Source organism: Calonectris borealis, chromosome 11 (assembly GCF_964195595.1).
Source record: "Calonectris borealis chromosome 11, bCalBor7.hap1.2, whole genome shotgun sequence".
NCBI classification, from domain to species: Eukaryota; Metazoa; Chordata; class Aves; order Procellariiformes; family Procellariidae; genus Calonectris; species Calonectris borealis.
The window spans coordinates 11,809,637-11,826,072 of NC_134322.1; the positions used below are offsets into that span (position 1 = coordinate 11,809,637).

The 16,436-nt window shown below is 37.7% G+C and overlaps 1 protein-coding gene across 4 annotated transcripts in view; it reads right to left on the reverse strand.

The window, feature by feature from the left end:
- Positions 1 to 2,182: 2,182 nt before the first annotated feature.
- SPPL2A (signal peptide peptidase like 2A) overlaps positions 2,183 to 16,436 on the reverse strand; it is a 29,335-nt gene continuing 15,081 nt past the window's right edge. Inside the window, exons 8-17 of one of the 4 annotated variants that reach the window (XM_075160000.1) lie at positions 16,181 to 16,282; positions 15,397 to 15,478; positions 15,029 to 15,103; positions 14,272 to 14,328; positions 14,061 to 14,114; positions 13,533 to 13,632; positions 12,585 to 12,662; positions 12,083 to 12,243; positions 9,894 to 9,927; positions 2,183 to 4,785 (exon numbers count right to left, since the gene is read on the reverse strand). In XM_075160000.1, coding sequence (XP_075016101.1) covers positions 4,754 to 4,785; positions 9,894 to 9,927; positions 12,083 to 12,243; positions 12,585 to 12,662; positions 13,533 to 13,632; positions 14,061 to 14,114; positions 14,272 to 14,328; positions 15,029 to 15,103; positions 15,397 to 15,478; positions 16,181 to 16,282 — 775 coding nt within the window. In that variant the 3' untranslated portion in view covers positions 2,183 to 4,753. The remainder of the gene's footprint in view (positions 4,786 to 9,893; positions 9,928 to 12,082; positions 12,244 to 12,584; positions 12,663 to 13,532; positions 13,633 to 14,060; positions 14,115 to 14,271; positions 14,329 to 15,028; positions 15,104 to 15,396; positions 15,479 to 16,180; positions 16,283 to 16,436) is intronic. The other 3 variants (XM_075160002.1, XM_075159998.1, XM_075160001.1) reach the window with 3 other exon arrangements.

Here is a 16,436-nt window from a genome sequence, read left to right on the forward strand (position 1 = left end):
TGCACCAACATTAATGCAACCCCTGAAAGTCAGTGGGACCATAACACAGATAAGGATGTGCAGAAGATAAGCTATTGTTTTAAATTACTGTTACTGGTGGATTGGGCTGGTGGGTATGACTGCTGCACTTGTTTTACTGCAGAACGGAGGCATGTATTACAAGGAATACCAGAACGGAGGCACATATTACAAGGCACAAGACAAAGTAGTGTGCAAAGACACTTCAGAACATGCTGGTATTACCCCAAATAGAAGAGAGGAGGAAAGCAAGGAGGCGAGTATGTGCAAGGAGAGGGAACAGAAAATCAGACAGCAGAATACCTGTGAGCACACTCCTAAGAAGAAGCTGGAAGGGAGCTCTTTGATCTAAACACTTTATTGGTTAAAAGGTCTTTGAGCTGCAAGCAAAAAAACCTATTCTCAGCTATTTGATGCCCTCTGTGTTCAGGGAAACAGGATCTTGCACATTCTTTATAAATAAGAGGGATTCCAGAGATACCTGAGCCTCCATCATCAGCCTCTCTCAAGAACACAAAACCTTGAACTTTGGTCACTCACTTCTGACAAAAGGGATAACACTCCCAGTTGCTCTCCTCCTCCTTTCCTCAAAAATTAGAAAGATAAATCATTCACCGAGTAAAATGTGCTACTTGAAAATAAAACGGTGCTTTAGCTTCTGAAAGCATTACAAATCCAAAGACAACTTTTAAATATGCTTAAATCTAACAGTTTAGTAGAAGTAATTTATTCCAAGTCAAGATCAAACGCACACTGTGGTGATAAAATTTGAGTTTTTCTACGAAGAAAAAAAAATTTGCAGATTATTCAAGCTGGAAAACGAGCAGAAAAATGCCTTAATAATTAGAGCAGTAGAGTTGGAAGGCTCCTCTACAGATTGCCTAGTCCAACCCCCCTGCTCAGAGCAGGCTGCCAGGCCTGTGTCCACTTGCATTTTGAGTATCGCCAAGGATGGAGACTCCACAACTTCTCTGGGCAACCTCCTGCAGTGTTTGACCACACTCACAGTGAAAGGCTTTTTCTTATGTCTAAATGGAATTGTAAAAATTGGACCGATCTAAACAGGCAAGCACTTGTTAACTAATAACGGTAACCCTCTTCCTTAGAAGAAAATGCCTCTCTTCTGCTTGCAATTTTGAAGCCTCTGAGATTTGCAGTTTTGCTGAAGTGTCAAATGTACCAGCCTTAACAACAGAATGCATGGGAAACAGTGAAAAACAAGTTTGCTGACTGCAGCTGTGTCTGTTCTTCTTAACTTTGCTACTTTTTAAAATAAGTAAATTCAAAGAGCATTTTGGAGAGTTTTCTCCCAGTTAAGTACTCAATTACTGTGCCTCAATGCTACTGGAACCTCCAGTGTATAAGCAGGAGAGGCTTAAAATACTTAAAAACATGTTAAATACAAACACACTATCACAGGGTTCTAAGGATGTCTCAAGGATCACATATCAAGATATTCAGGTTCAGTGATTTTTTTTTTTTCCCTGCCAACATTTCCAACCCAGCCTGGGTTTCAAGACTGAAGCTTGGCTTTTTCTTGCCCTTCATGTCTAAGGCTAAGCACATTCAGCTGAACAACGCTTTTACAGCACTATTTCCTAGGCTGAATGCAAGTAAGCTTGTTACCATCAAGAAGTTTGCACGTGTTAAATTTCTAACTCATGTTTGTTTGTCAGATATACTTTCACAGAGCCCCTTGACTAACAGCTGTGCAACAAGCATTTGCTGAGTTGAACCAGTAAAATTGATGTAGCTCAATTCACAGACTTCAGTTCTCCCCCCGCCCCTGCAAAAAAAAAAGAAGGAAAAAAAAAAGCAACCCACCAAAACCACCACATAGGTATTTAAAAACAGAATTATAACTTTGATACATCAGACAGGATAGATAAAAACTGCAACTACATATTTATGGGGGTGTATCATGAATTTTTAATTTACTTGGTATTATGAAGTGTTAACTGTTTTGCCATGAACGTTCACAGTAAGAAAAGAACGAGTCAGAACAAAGCAATTACTCAACTATTTTTTTTCAAGTAACATTTATTAATAACATTCTTAAAGTGATAACTTAAGAGTCATAAGGAAGGGGGCTGTTGTCAGTAAACATACAATAAAAAGGTAGTAAGATTTTTATATTAAAGTATGACTAAGAAGGCTTTTAACATAGTGTTTAGCCCAACCAAATTTAATATTAAAAACATTCAAAATTGCTAAAAGTGTTGCAATCAGTTCTATTGAACTTACAAAAACCTCATTTCAGTAGTCAATACTAACCTATTATTTATACAAAATTTTAAACTCCATTCTTAATTTTTGTAAACAAAGCACCTAAGCATTTGAAAGAAAAAAGTTAGTTTACATCCCATTAAACTGCAGCACATGTGTGTGAAACCTCAGGCATGATCAGGCGTGGAGCCTAATTAGGCACAGAACAAGACAGAGTTTCCACAGCTAGCTGCTGAATACACTTACATTGCCAAAGGTCATCTTTATTTATACTAATTCCATTATCATTTAGAGCTGAAAATTTAATAAATCCTCCATGCAGAAGATTTCAAAGAGAAAAAGGAGTCATACTACTTAGATCTGTGAAGCTTCTGAGGTCTTTGAGTAGTGCATGACTTTGAATGAGTTATGACTTCTTTATCTCTTTCAGGAATTTTCAGAAACTTCTTCGTAACCATTTAACTTTGGCAGGTACTGGGCTTGTCAAAGGGCATGACAACACATCAGAAGACAAGTTTTCAGTCTGCTATTGGAACACTGAGGTATGCTGTAATTTATTATTAAGTGCCAGTCAAATAAAAGTTGAAGATGGTGCGCAAGATCATTGTATTCTGAGGCTGTCAGTTCAAGCTTAGGTCAAGAAAGTCAAGAGGGGCAACTACTAACATATGAAAACTGTTTGTACTTTCTGTTTTCTTAGGGAAGTTGCAAACAAGGTGGTTATCTTACCCGTATCAACTGGCACCACGGTCAATCTGTGTGAATGGCAACAACTGATACTCAGGCTGTAAGTTTGTCTGCTCCTGGCTCTTGCGAACAAAAGTTTAAACTTGATATAAATTACGTAAAGCGGTGAATTTGCAGTAAGCCTTTGTTAACTGCCAATATAGATTTACAATTGTCTTAATTAGCATACTTCCAAAGTAAATCTAGCTAAACTAGATTTAATCTGGGTAAGTTTTCCTGAGCCGACATGCCCCAAACTAACTATAAATGTCTAGAGGTGACCTTCAGACGAACACTGAGGCACTTACGTGAGGCACTGCAGGAAAGTCTGCATTGCCATTGCCCAGCATGTGCTTACTCGGTTTTCTCCAGGGTTCTTGAACTTTTACTGACTATAGGAATGACATTCATTTAAAGAACAGGAAAAATGTTTTAATGACTACCTGACATTAGCACTAAGTGAACTTGGTGGTTTCCTGTTGTTGCCTTCTCCAATTTTCTTTGGTGTAAAGTGTTAGCATTACAGCTATACAAATTTTCTATGCCTAATCCCTCTCAATTTGCAGTTTCCTGAAAAAAGAAGTGTCAAACAAACTCAAACTCTTCTAAATGCAAACTAATGATTTAAACTATTTCTTCTTTTCCAAGTCTTTAAAAGCTAAAACACATTAAGATTAAACAAGTTAAACACATGCATTGGCCTTAACTAACACAGGCACTACTAGCACTATTTAAACCTGTTGTTTTGTCTATCAATTGCAAAGAATTTTCAAAAATAGTTCCCCAAAAAACCCAAAGTATGGTGTAGATGCAAAAGTTAAAAAAAATCTGTCCTGTCATCCCCCTTCCCTTTGAACTGATCCACAGCCAAATGAAGACCACAAGTATAGACCTAGTCTCAATGGTAGGGGAAGAACGAGACCAGAATTAACATTTCACCCTGCCCCCCCTCAAACAGCACTTCTTGAGCAAAAACCCTCTTGCCTTTCGCACCATCTTGTTTGTGAACTATTCCAGGAGCTGCACCTAAGTTTCTAGGACCACTGTGTAAGTACCTCCCCCTTTTATTTTTTTGGAAATGGTGGCGATGTATATAATCCAAAGACTCGCATCAAAGCTTAACAATTTTCACAATTAAGGCGTAAGACAGTGATACTATGGGGGAGAGGGGGAAAAAGCTCGCAACCCCAAGCTAAATTTGCCCTGTTATCTATTTTATGGCTTACAATGTACATAGACTAACATACATACTGTTTATGCAATTACTTGTAGTAATGCAACTATAGTTTCATTCTTCAGCTGCTATAGTTACATTACTACCAATCTTCGCATTTAAAATCTGGAAAGGCATCCTATGAAGGGTACTGTACTTTTTTTTTTTAATGGAACTTGACTAGTCTTAATCAAAATTAAGAAAATATTTCATGCATCAAACTGATATGGGCAAGAAACTTTTACAAAAATATACTGTATAGAAACACATTTGGAAAATTGCATAGAAAATATCCTTTTATTTAAATCGAAATAAGGCACGGTTTTACTAGCTATGGTTTGGCTGTAAAAATGCAAGTCTATTTTGATTACTTTTATGTTATTAACAATATTTTCCATAAAAATATAGGTGCGGGAGTAAAAAATCCTACACAGAGTAGGAAATACTCTATTGTAAAACTTCAACCAAATTTACTGTACTTCATTTGTAGAAAATTTGAGTACTGTTTTAGATCAGGATCCTACATGTTATTGTCCTCCAGGCTGTTCACTGGCTGATGCTGTGCTTTCTTCATTTCCTGTATAATCCAGGTGTTCCATCATCTAAATGTAAAAAGAAAAAAAAAAAAAAAGAGAGAGATGGCTCTTTATAAAGAAATACTGCTTTTCCCCCATTGGTCCAAAGTATTTGTTAGCTAAGAGAAATATAATTAAACATGTGTTAGAGTGCATTTTAGCAGCATACAGATAGGAAGTCCTCTTTAGATCAGAAAAGTATTCAAGCCAAATAATCAAAGCTCTCTTAGCTAATGCTTTCCACTACAAAAGCATTCTCCAACCAAGGATCCAAGTCCTCTACAAGTAGCAAAATTTATGAGTCAAAAGTGTCTCAATTATTACATACAGAGCAAAAAAAAAACCAACTAGGGATAAGCAAATTTTTCAAAGACACAGTTTGGAGAACTGGAAATAGACCTAGGATCCTACTTAACATTTACAGGTAGCAAGCAATAGCTTGAATAGAAAAGACTAGCTGCCTCTTGTCAAGACAGTAAAAGCTAGCTACATTTACAGTTAGTAAAAACTAACTGTATTGACAACATTTCTTTGTAAATTTTCCTTTTATTTTAAAAAGGATAAAGGAAATGGAATTGTAAAGTCCCGCAACAGAAGAGAGTCTAAACCAGATTACTATATAGATTGATTTTACTTTCCAATTAATGTAACTGATTAGGTCACCTGAATAACACAAGACAACGTTGTACTACTTCTGACTAAAAAGCAGCCTGTTTCCCTATCCATTACTGATTCCTAGAGGGCAATGAAGGCTCTTGGTTTCCTCCCTGGGACAAGGCATTGAATAAGTTACAGAGGTAATACACACATTGGTTAGCATGAGAAACTGAGACCGATCAGTTTGAGGGCTTCAGAATTAAGCATAATTCAGAATTAAGCATAACAAGAAGCCAAGGATTGGACAGTTTTGACAGCTGACAACCAGAAACAGAAGTAGTAAAACTAATGCTGAAAAACAGAACGTGTCAAGGAGCTCATATGCCCAGTGTGGCAGGATTATTAGGACAAGGGCATAATGCTTTCAGCATCAAAAGGCAGAAAACTCTACATATATTCTTCCATAGTGGCCTAGTAGTAACAAGGCTCCCTGTCTTTCTGTAAAACAGCTGCTCACCGCGTGGGTTCTAAGCTGGGCAGATTTCCATGCGATGAGGACACAATTGCTTTCTTGTCTTACCAGCACCCACTGGAGGATCCTTGGCAAGACAAAGCCAGGCTCTGACACTGCTGTGTCATACGTGCTTTAGTGTGGTATAATTCTATATATAGGGCAAAGAGAGTAGTTCCATTAATGTCTCTTCTTCTCACAACCCACCTCTGTGCCATACACTCTTTTACACCAACACAATTGTTTCATTGCAAGGTATACAAACATACTTTATTAAAAGCAGGTTTGCTTAAACAAGCTGTTTCCCAATCCAGACGCACCAGCATGCCATGCAGTAAGTTGGGATGACAGTTCCAAGGCAGAAGCAAGTCACTGGGACTTGGGTAAGGCTTAGGAGAGCCTAGTGGCCACAATATCAATCTGACTAAAACCAGAAAAGGTCTTTCACATCCCTCCCTTCATGTGTCAAAATTAAGACAAGAAGAATTAAGGCAGGCTCTAGTCTTGCCGATACACCTAAGGACTGAGTTTTAGCAATAGCACACACTCAGTCCAGCAGCGAATACCAAGCTCCCGTGCTAATGACAATCTTGCATTCACTTCAGCATATCTTTCCCCCAGCACTGTGACCGAAAACCCACATCAAAAGTCACCCAAAGCAAAACACTCCCTACAATTACAGAAGTCAAACTGTCATTTTGAATGAGGATTGAAGTATTTGTTCCGGGAAAAAACAACAACAAAACCCCGCCACACAGTACCACATTACATCAAGTAATGCCATGTACCTTCCTTCATCCTAGGGAGGATCATCTAACAGCTGGCATAGAGCAGGTAGTTTTGGTAAGCATTTTTGTAAAATGTTTCTCTATTAAATTGACAAGATGCTTCCACAAGGAAGAGTTAACACTATCTGCAACAATTCAGCGTATCCCAAAGTCAAAGATTCTTCTCTTAGTCCTTACCACAAGGTAAGTAGCACAAAATGTACTTGTGCTGGAGATACCACCTGTATTTAAAGTCTCTGCTTAATATATCAGATTTTTAAGTTAATTTTAAAACAAAATGGCTAGTAGAACATAAACAGTGTTTGGAGTTTTTTGATAGATGTAAATGTTACAAGGCTCGAGGGCAGGAAGGCTCTGCAGAGGGACCTGGACAGGCTGGATCGATGGGCCGAGGCCAACTGTATGAGGTTCAAGAAGGCCAAGTCCTGGGTCCTGCCCTTCGGCCACAACAACCCCAGGCAACGCTACAGGCCGCACCTGGAATCCTGTGTTCAGTTCTGGGCCCCTCACTACAAGAAGGACATGGAGGTGCTGGAGCGTGTCCAGAGAAGGGCAATGAAGCTGGTGAAGGGCCTGGAGCACAAGTCTGATGGGGAGCGGCTGAGGGAACTGGGAGTGGAGAAGTCTGGAGAAGAGGAGGCTGAGGGGAGACCTCATCACGCTCTACAACTACCTGGAAGGAGGTTGTAGTGAGGTGGGTGTTGGTCTCTTCTCCCAAGTAACAAGCGATAGGACGAGAGGAAATGGCCTCAAGTTGCGGCAAGGGAGGTTTAGATTGGACATTAGGAGAAATTTCTTTACCGAAAGAGTGGTCAGGCCTTGGAACAGGCTGCCCAGGGAAGTGGTTGAGTCACCATCCCTGGAAGTATTTAAAAGACGTGTAGATGAGGCCCTTAGGGACATGGTGTAGTGGGCATGGTGGTGTTGGGTTGACGATTGGACTCAATCTTAGAGGTCTTTTCCAACCTTTATGATTCTAAGTGTATCTCAGTTGTAGGTTCTCTCAGGACAACCCCATCCTCAAAGCCTCAGCAGAAGCTGCAGGAATCTTTACGATGACCAGCAGCAAGATTAAGGCACCAGGCTAAAATCCTGGACAAAGTTGTTGTTTCAAGCCTCGAAAGAGCCAAAGGAATCAGATTGTATATCGTGGAGAGCTGATGAACATTTTTTAAGTTGAAGAGATTCAGAAGCTTTTCTCCCACATCTGAATTCCTGACAGTTTTCAAGGGGGGTGTCAAGATAGGTTAAACATAAATGTATTTTAGCTACAAAGCTATCTCCTAACATGGTGAACTATTAAAAAACAAAATTAAAAAAAAAACCTACATACACAGAGCCAAACTAGAAATGGCAATACAAACCCCTACATGTAAAAGAGTACATAGCACCTATGCACACACTTGACTGCAAGATTCACTCTGATGATGCTGCATTCACATAATTCTTAACAACCTATAGCTATGATTAATTTGCAAGTATCTAAAAACGTGATTTAAAATTGCAGTACTAAACAGCAGATGCATGCTGTGTAACATGCCAATGAGAATGTTGATTATTTCAAAGGGAGATAATAAAGCTTGCTAAACACTTCAAATTCACAAACTCTAAAAAGTTGCAAGACTATTCTATCTAGAAGACTTCAAAGTTGCATTAGTCCACTACATTTCTCATGATGTTACTAAAACAACTTCGTAGACTGTACCAATACAAAAAACAAATACTGTTTTAAAATTAAATCAATAACTGGGAAATAAGTATCAAATTAGTTTATCATGCAGGCATACATGAGGAGTATAAGCAACCCAGAAAACCTACAAAAACCTTTATTATACACTTCACAGCAGCAATACTGCCCATTTGGTGGTAGCAAAGTAGGTACATTACTCTCCCAAGAAAGCCCTGAGCTTCAGCGAACAGTTAAAATGTTTTTCTGTGCAGCAACTCATTACAGCTCAAGACTACTCCATAAAAAAGCCACACACAGCATAACTAGAATTTAAGACTACATCATTACGCAGAAACAGAAATGCGCTCAGCTAAGAATTATGGGACCTCAGAGCTATCTTCGGGACTCAAGTATTCCCCATACATATAAAGTAGAAACTGAAAAACTGATTTTAACAATCCTATCCAAGAACTTGAGTGCGCACAGCAGGACAGAAGAATTTTAAGTTATAAAAAACAAGTCTGGCCACGTGATTTTAACTTGCACTCAACCCTTCCCACTTCCTGACCTCTTCTTGGGTTTGTATCTAATTTCTTTATTATTAAGGCTTTTTAATGAGACTGAAATTGTTAAAGTACTCTTTATTAGAAGAAAGAAGCTAATGAGAAAAGTACTTTTTAGTTCAGAATTTAAGACACAGTCAGGCAGTGTTCACCATCTCCAACTGTCTTCGCAGACAAGCTATGCTTTATGAATAGATGTATAACTCTAGACTGATGACTGTAATTCAGTATTATATTTAAATGCTTAAATTCTGCAGGAAGTTGAAATTTGAAAGCTTCCATTGCTCACTCCATGCTGTGCTTGAGACAGCGCACAGCTAAAATAAATACCATCCGTGTTAGCCGTCATGAGCTATAGCCTATTAAGGTTAAACCTTCTCACTGCACTCTAGTAGCTGTGCAGCAGCAAGGCCACAAAAGCTGGTCCGAATCCTTGCTCCCTATCCCACTGCAAGCATTGCAGACAGCATGGGATAAAGTTTACTGTTGAGTAATAAGATGATAGAGGGACTGTAGACATGGTTACTAAAGGCAAATTATAATGCTGAACATTATAACAGAGGACAACAAAATTGTTGTTTAGCACTAAGCAGGTTTTCATGTCAATGCAGAGGCACAGAAAAGTTAGGTGAAGTACTTCCATATAGGTAACAGTAGAGGAACTAACACCAATTCTAAATATTTGAAAACACTCTTAGCGATTTGGGAAATTATAGAGTAGAGAGGCATACAAAGCCTGCCTTCACGCTTAGGAATCACGGCTCCGTTGGTACTTTATATTAAGTTTTTCCTGTATTCCTTTAAAGAAAAAAAAAAAACCCAAACTAAGCATAAAAACAGATTTATAGCTTGTCTTCACTTCTACCCTCTTCTACTGAATTAAAAGGAAAAATTAAAAAGATAGATGCAAAAAAAGAATGAAAAGAGGAAGCAGAGGGGGAAAAAAAGAAAAAAAGAAACCATAAGATGATTCATAAAGTTGCATTAAAAGAAGGCCATAATCACACCTTGTAGCAAAGGCGTCCTGGAGGAGTCCGATACCTAAATAAAATTTATTCCATTATTAAAATCATATACAACAAAAATCAGAAAAACCCAAAACTCAAAAAAGCTAACTAATGGACTATAAGCAAACAGTAGCATTCATGAAGTTTAGTCACCTGATACACTGTACATGCTCTTGTACCCCTCTTCTTAGGACACTTTGCTCTAACAAGTCTGCAAGGTTTCTCTGTTCCCATGAGGACAAAGCAAACCTCTACAGAAGTCTGGTCTCTCTTGTCAATGGGGCAGCCCTGCTACAGTCCAAATTACCATTGCTGTAGCAAAAAATAGTCTTCTGTCACCTTTCTGTATCTTTTCTCCCAGAATGAGCACTGAAAGCTGGAGATTTCAACCCTGGGGTTGTGTGGGGTTTTGTTTTTTCTTTTTTTTTCTTTTTTTTTTGCTTGTTTGTAAGTTCAGTAAGGACAGTTCAAAATACAGCTTTATGTGGGGAGGACAACATATGAGAAAGATCAACACTGCAGCATTCTGAGTGTGCAACCTGAATAACACCCTCTGGAAAACAAATTAATACAGAAAAAGTTCTTCAGAAAGTTACAGAAAAATAGGAGTTAGTAAAGTTACACTGAGGTGTTCGATCACAGGCAAGTCTAACTCAGGGGTGGTGGAGTGGGGGTGAAAATCAACATTTTAAATTGTGCCAGAAATGAAGTCATCTGACCTCAAAACAAGCTGAAGTTCAGAGCAGTTTTAATCCTTCAAGAAACCAGCTGAAAGGACATGAAATAACTACTATGGCAACATAATTCTTCCAAGTATGAGTTTTGCTATGAGAAGTGAAAAAAATTTTTGTCACTAAAGAGACTTGCCAGATTTACTTAGGCCAATCTTACTCAGAACTCAAGTGAGGAAAATAAATTGCAAAGCTTGTTTTCCCCCCAACAGTCCCAGAGTTACGGGGCTTCATGTATGCGACACTTTATTTTAGAAGAGCGAACAATCACCATTTTATATACAAACGCATGGTAAGCCAAATTCATTCTGACCTCCAGAGAAACATTTCTATTCACTGGACCTATGAAAGGAGAACAGTTGTTTTTGTAGACAAAAAGACAGGGTATCTAGTTAAAGCTGAAGATTTCCTGAGTAATTTCATACCTAGCCAACCTCCAGCTGCAGCAGGTGTAGAATATTAGATCAACAAAAGGTAGCATTTAGCTGGTAATACTATAGAAGCTGCGTGCCTGCAGTTTTACATTTACAAGAATTACTACCACCTTGACTTCTATTGATCCACTTAAAGCTTGCAATCCAGAAGCTGAAAAAGCAGGAGCTGCTCCTTTCCACCATCAACTTCACATCACCCACCTCCCCCTGCATCAGACTATCCATTCTCTGAGCTGAGTTCAACACAGCCTAGATACAGGCAATAGTTGCTGAATTCAAACAATATCGGACATCGTGTCTCAAACAAAATTTAGAGTAATCTCGAGACTGGTCTGTCTTATGATAAATGCCAGCCTACAAGGGCTACTGGCACACTCACTTACTACAGCAAGTCAAATCAGGGGGAATGTGCACATGTCGAGAGCTGATGGGATTTTAAGGACTGCAATTCCTGGGTAGCGTTAGAGATAACCAAAGGGGAAATGCAGAATACCCAAGGCAGTGTGTACACAGTGTGCGCTGTGATAGAAAACAGTTATATAACCATCCAGCGACTTTGTTGCTGAATGCTCCGTATAATCCTGACGATGCAGGACACCAGTGATGCACGGAAAGTTTCTAAAATTCTAGTTGATCACCAACTTTTTTGAACTGTCTCTTAATACAGGGCTAGTGCAGATTGGAATCTGCATGCTTAGTTCAGTGACTCATGTTACACCACATCAAGATGATAGCTGAGGAATTTTAAAACATGAAAAAAACATTTCAAATAAAAATAAAACAGAACAAATTACTTTTTCCCATGAGTACTGAACCAGCTATTTCATCTCCCTTAAGCTTTGTTCTGCCATGCCGACTACTAGACTAAGGTTATCTAAGAGTAAAGACTATTTTTCCTTATTCTATCCAGAAGATAACCAAGATTAAGACTAGCAAAAATTGGATTGTGAGTGATATATTACCAAGTACTTAAGAGAAGCACATGCTCAAAGGAATTAGCAACAACAAAATACTTAAGGCCTACCTGGTAATTGCTTCCTTTCCAAAACTTCTTCATCTCTTTGCGCCTCCAAGCAACAAGCGAGCTAGTAATGAGTGTACATGGTACAAGATAGAGTAGGGCAGGTTGTCCCATCTTCATTAATGCCAAAACAATGAAAGTCAGCACCATACCAATGGCATAAGCTATAAAGATATTTATACATACACAATCAAGAACAGGTGAATTTTTAAATTAAGTCACTCATTTAGTAAGCCAGAATTATTATTTTTTAAAGTAATATCTTTCTTGTTAATATAATCGAAGAAAAGAGGGACAATAGGTTGCTCTGTATTTGCGAGCTTTCTCAAAGCAACTGACTACTGTAAAGCATGCTCACTGTAAATATGGGCAGGCACATTTAAAAAAAGATTATAAAGAGATTCTTGACAACATTGAACCTTTACCGGAAGAAAATTACCTAGTTCTGCCATTTAAAAAAAAGCTAGCATGAAAATTAACTTTGCTGAAATACCACATGATTTACCTATTGTACAGGAAATGTAGTATACAGAAGATGAACTTGTTTGAACATCAAATCTTCGACAATAGGCAACGAGAAGCCCTTGACAAAAAAAAAAAAGAGATTAATGAAATATTTAGCTATGGATTTTTTTCTCCCCAATCCCTCAAATCAAAGCAGCATAAAAAGAATTTATAGTAAGACTTCCCATTACTGTATGTTATCTGCTTCCCATTTATTTCTGGAAAGCCAAGAACCAGTTTAAGAAATCCTATGGTAAATCTTGAAAATCAAAATCATAATGCAAATATGAGTCAAGTGAGCTTGGTATTAAAAGGTTTTGTTTTTTTAAGAAAGCTAATTACATTGTGGTATTTTCAATTTTGAAGGCACTAATACAAAAGAGTAAAAACCTAGTTTCAATACTTTTCTTCAATAGGATTTTAATGTTCGCTCTTAACAATCAGCAATTTTGCCTCAGTACAAATCACAGGAAAAGGGAAAGCATGCTGTTCAGGAGATGGTGCTTTGTGCCTGACTTAAGTAATTTGCTCAAGACTCCAACTATGGCAAAATTCAGCTCTTCTGAGAAAGATGGAAAAGCTTGATAATACATTTTCTGTTACCTCACCTCTAATTAGGTAGTCTAGGATACAAAAATACTATGAAGTCACACAATATTTTCTTTCTGTGAGATTTAATTAATACTGACAACTGGATTTATCCATGGGACTGGTATTTACACAACACAGTGCAATAGAAAAGCAAAAACCCTTCACTATTTAAGTGTTCTGTAACATACTAAGCTTTCTTATACGGTGGCTTTTGCTGTATTCTGCACTGACAAATTGAGGCAAACTGCTGCAATTGATTCAGTAACTACTTTGTAGAGTAAACTCTAATATAAGTCAGTTGAGAATCAAAACCAAAATATTTAATCATAAGTTACAATTGCCAAAAGCATTTGCTCACCTGGGACAATAATGTCTCCAAAACCCAACAATGAAAATGGCATGTCACACAGCGTCGATGCGGAGTATTCAAGTCTAGGCACTCTAATAACCACAGGTAACTGTAAAACAGTATTTTAGAAGCCCACATAAATCTAATCTAAAGCATCCTGGTATTTTGGATTTTTTTTGTTTGCTTAAATTAATAAACAGTTTGAATGTAATTAATTAATTGTTAATGCAGAACTTCAAAATAGGTAGAACCTAAAGTAAAAACCAGAAACCAACATAGAGAGTGGATAAAGTTTAAGGCAATAGGTAAGCTGGAATTTCAGATTTACGAATAATACGCACACACCAAAAAAAAAGTTAAAACAACATTTAACCATATAATGAGAATAACAAGTCTGGATTATTAACCTAACTATAGAGTATCGATCAATGATATCCAGGCCCTGAAGAGCAATTTGGACAGTCAGGTTTTCCCCAAAAGAATAGTCTTTTCTGAGGGAATCATTTGAAAATCCAGTATCTGAAATACAATCCTTACTTTCTCATGGGGAGCTGAGCGTTCAGTAGGGACTTCCACCAAGTTTCCATCATTCTAGGATCAAACCCAAGTCAACAGGTATTTAATACTTAAAAGAAAATAGCAGAAGCTGGCTATATTTTGTGAGAAAGTTATGCTGAAAAGCACACTATGAATTAGCTACGCAACGTCAGTATTTTTATGTTGCACATATTAAAACAACTGTTCGTACCTTTTCACTGTTTCCAAAAGGACCAGCTGCAACTTCAACCATTATACTTGCCCCATTCTGAAATAAAGGTTATTTTTCAAAACTTAGTGGTTTAATATACCAAAACATTCATACTACATTTACAAAAACTGCTTGTACCTCATCTTACAATTCAGGGTTGGAAAAATCCTGAATATCAAAAGGTATGGACTAGTATCGAATAGTATTATACGGTATTGTTTTGCATTAAAAACATGTAGTCCAGCCTAAAATAATTGTTTAAAAAAACCAAACAACAAATTCACATGATGTAGGTGGAAGTTTAGATAAAAATGTGTCAGCTTTTTCTGCCATGAGCTTTCTGCTTCAAAATAAAAGAAGGTACGTTTGCATATAGTTCATGCTACACTGCAAATGAGCACCACAGAAAGTACTAGAGCACATTCCAACATACGGGTGTTAAAAGCAAAAGAAGGAGGAAAACTGGAGGACAGTAATTTCTCATCATCACGCTGTCACACAATTGGGGACAGCTTACTTCTGGCCATGAGATTGCTGAAAACTTAGTCATTTAACAAGATTTATGGCACCTACACAAGCATTACACTCTCGGCCCATACAAGATGAAAATTTAGGCCACTGCTGTCTTAAATGGGGAAAAAGAAAAAGGAAGTCAGCCTTTCTGCATTGAGAATACTGAAAACACTAATCTGTTTGACAAAAATACTGCCCCAATGACCAGACATTTTTTATTTTAAAGATAAATTCACAGACATACCTTTGTGATAAATGGTGTTATGAAGACAAAAAATACATCGTATAGAAGGAGAAGGCCTAGAAGTATCACACAGGACTGGCAAAAAAAGAAAATATTACTGTAGGTTTTCAAGAACTGCACAGTTAGATTCTGGTACCATTACTGTACCACCACGTTAAAAAAAAAAAAAACACAACACCCCCCTGCCCCCCCAAGTTTTTATTCTGGCATAACATTTACAACAGGATTCATTTCTCTTAATTATTAAAAATGGTAAAGATTTTTTTTTTAAATGTATATTACTTGAATGTTGAAAACCTACTTCCTGACACTAAACTTACAGATTCATGGCATTAGAATACTTTCTTAAGGTAAGCAACTTACAGTACCTTAAAGTTGGGCATTTTCAGTGTTTTAATAAAGTTTAGACAGAAAGCAACTCCCAAAATGTCTTGCAAAATCCAAGCCCACCTAAAAATAAGAACACGTTTTTACACATTGTTCAAACTACTGCTGGAATCTAAGTGCAATAATGGTTTTAGATTTTGCTGGAAATAGCAAGACCGCAAAATGGATTGGAAAGCAAGAAATTAGTTTTTAGGAAGTACTGCTACTTCCACCACAAAAATACTAGTTTCAAGATGGTCAGTTTACACTAGCCTCTGATCATAAATAGGTAACTGTTCTTTATCAGCATACTACAGAGAAAATGAGTTTAGCAGAGGCCATAACAGGGCCTTGGTGTTCACTTGTATGATTGCTCACTTGATAGGAAGCCCTACTTAACATCTGGCTCAAGATGCTACTTAGGATTTTACTATAATATTTGTGTATTTGTGGTCCTATGCTTCCACTGGACCATAGGAAGCATAGGTCCTATGGTCCCCATGCTATTTTTGCACTTTTTTTCCTCTGTGTCAATCATTAGCAATCAAGCTAGTTCTTCCTCATCTTCATAATTTCTTCCAAGTCCAAATTACTACACAGTTCATTTGTATAGCTTTGTTCTCTATTATTCCCATGCTTGTTAAGCTTCATAAATACTTTCATAACTTTTTTGAAATCGGCACTGGAGTTTAGAAGGATGCCATGCTCCAGGATTAGTTACACGATGGGAAGTTCATTAATGACAATTATTCATATTACTCTTTTAAGTCAGAATGCATCACTTACCTATCTTCATTTCGAAACACTGCCCAGACAACAGCTGCTGCTATGCAGAATACAGCAAGAAAAATAAGCCTCACTTCAATGTTTTTGTTGCAACATGCAATCCTAAAAGAAAATAATTAAATTAAAAAAGAAAGCCTGCAACAGCCAAAACACATGCCTGTGCTATCAGGGGTCCTTAAGCTGACAAGATGTTCTCATCCTGAGAGCTCCACCTTTGCCCGTTTGTTGCACCCAGGCTCAGGTGGCATTATTCTTG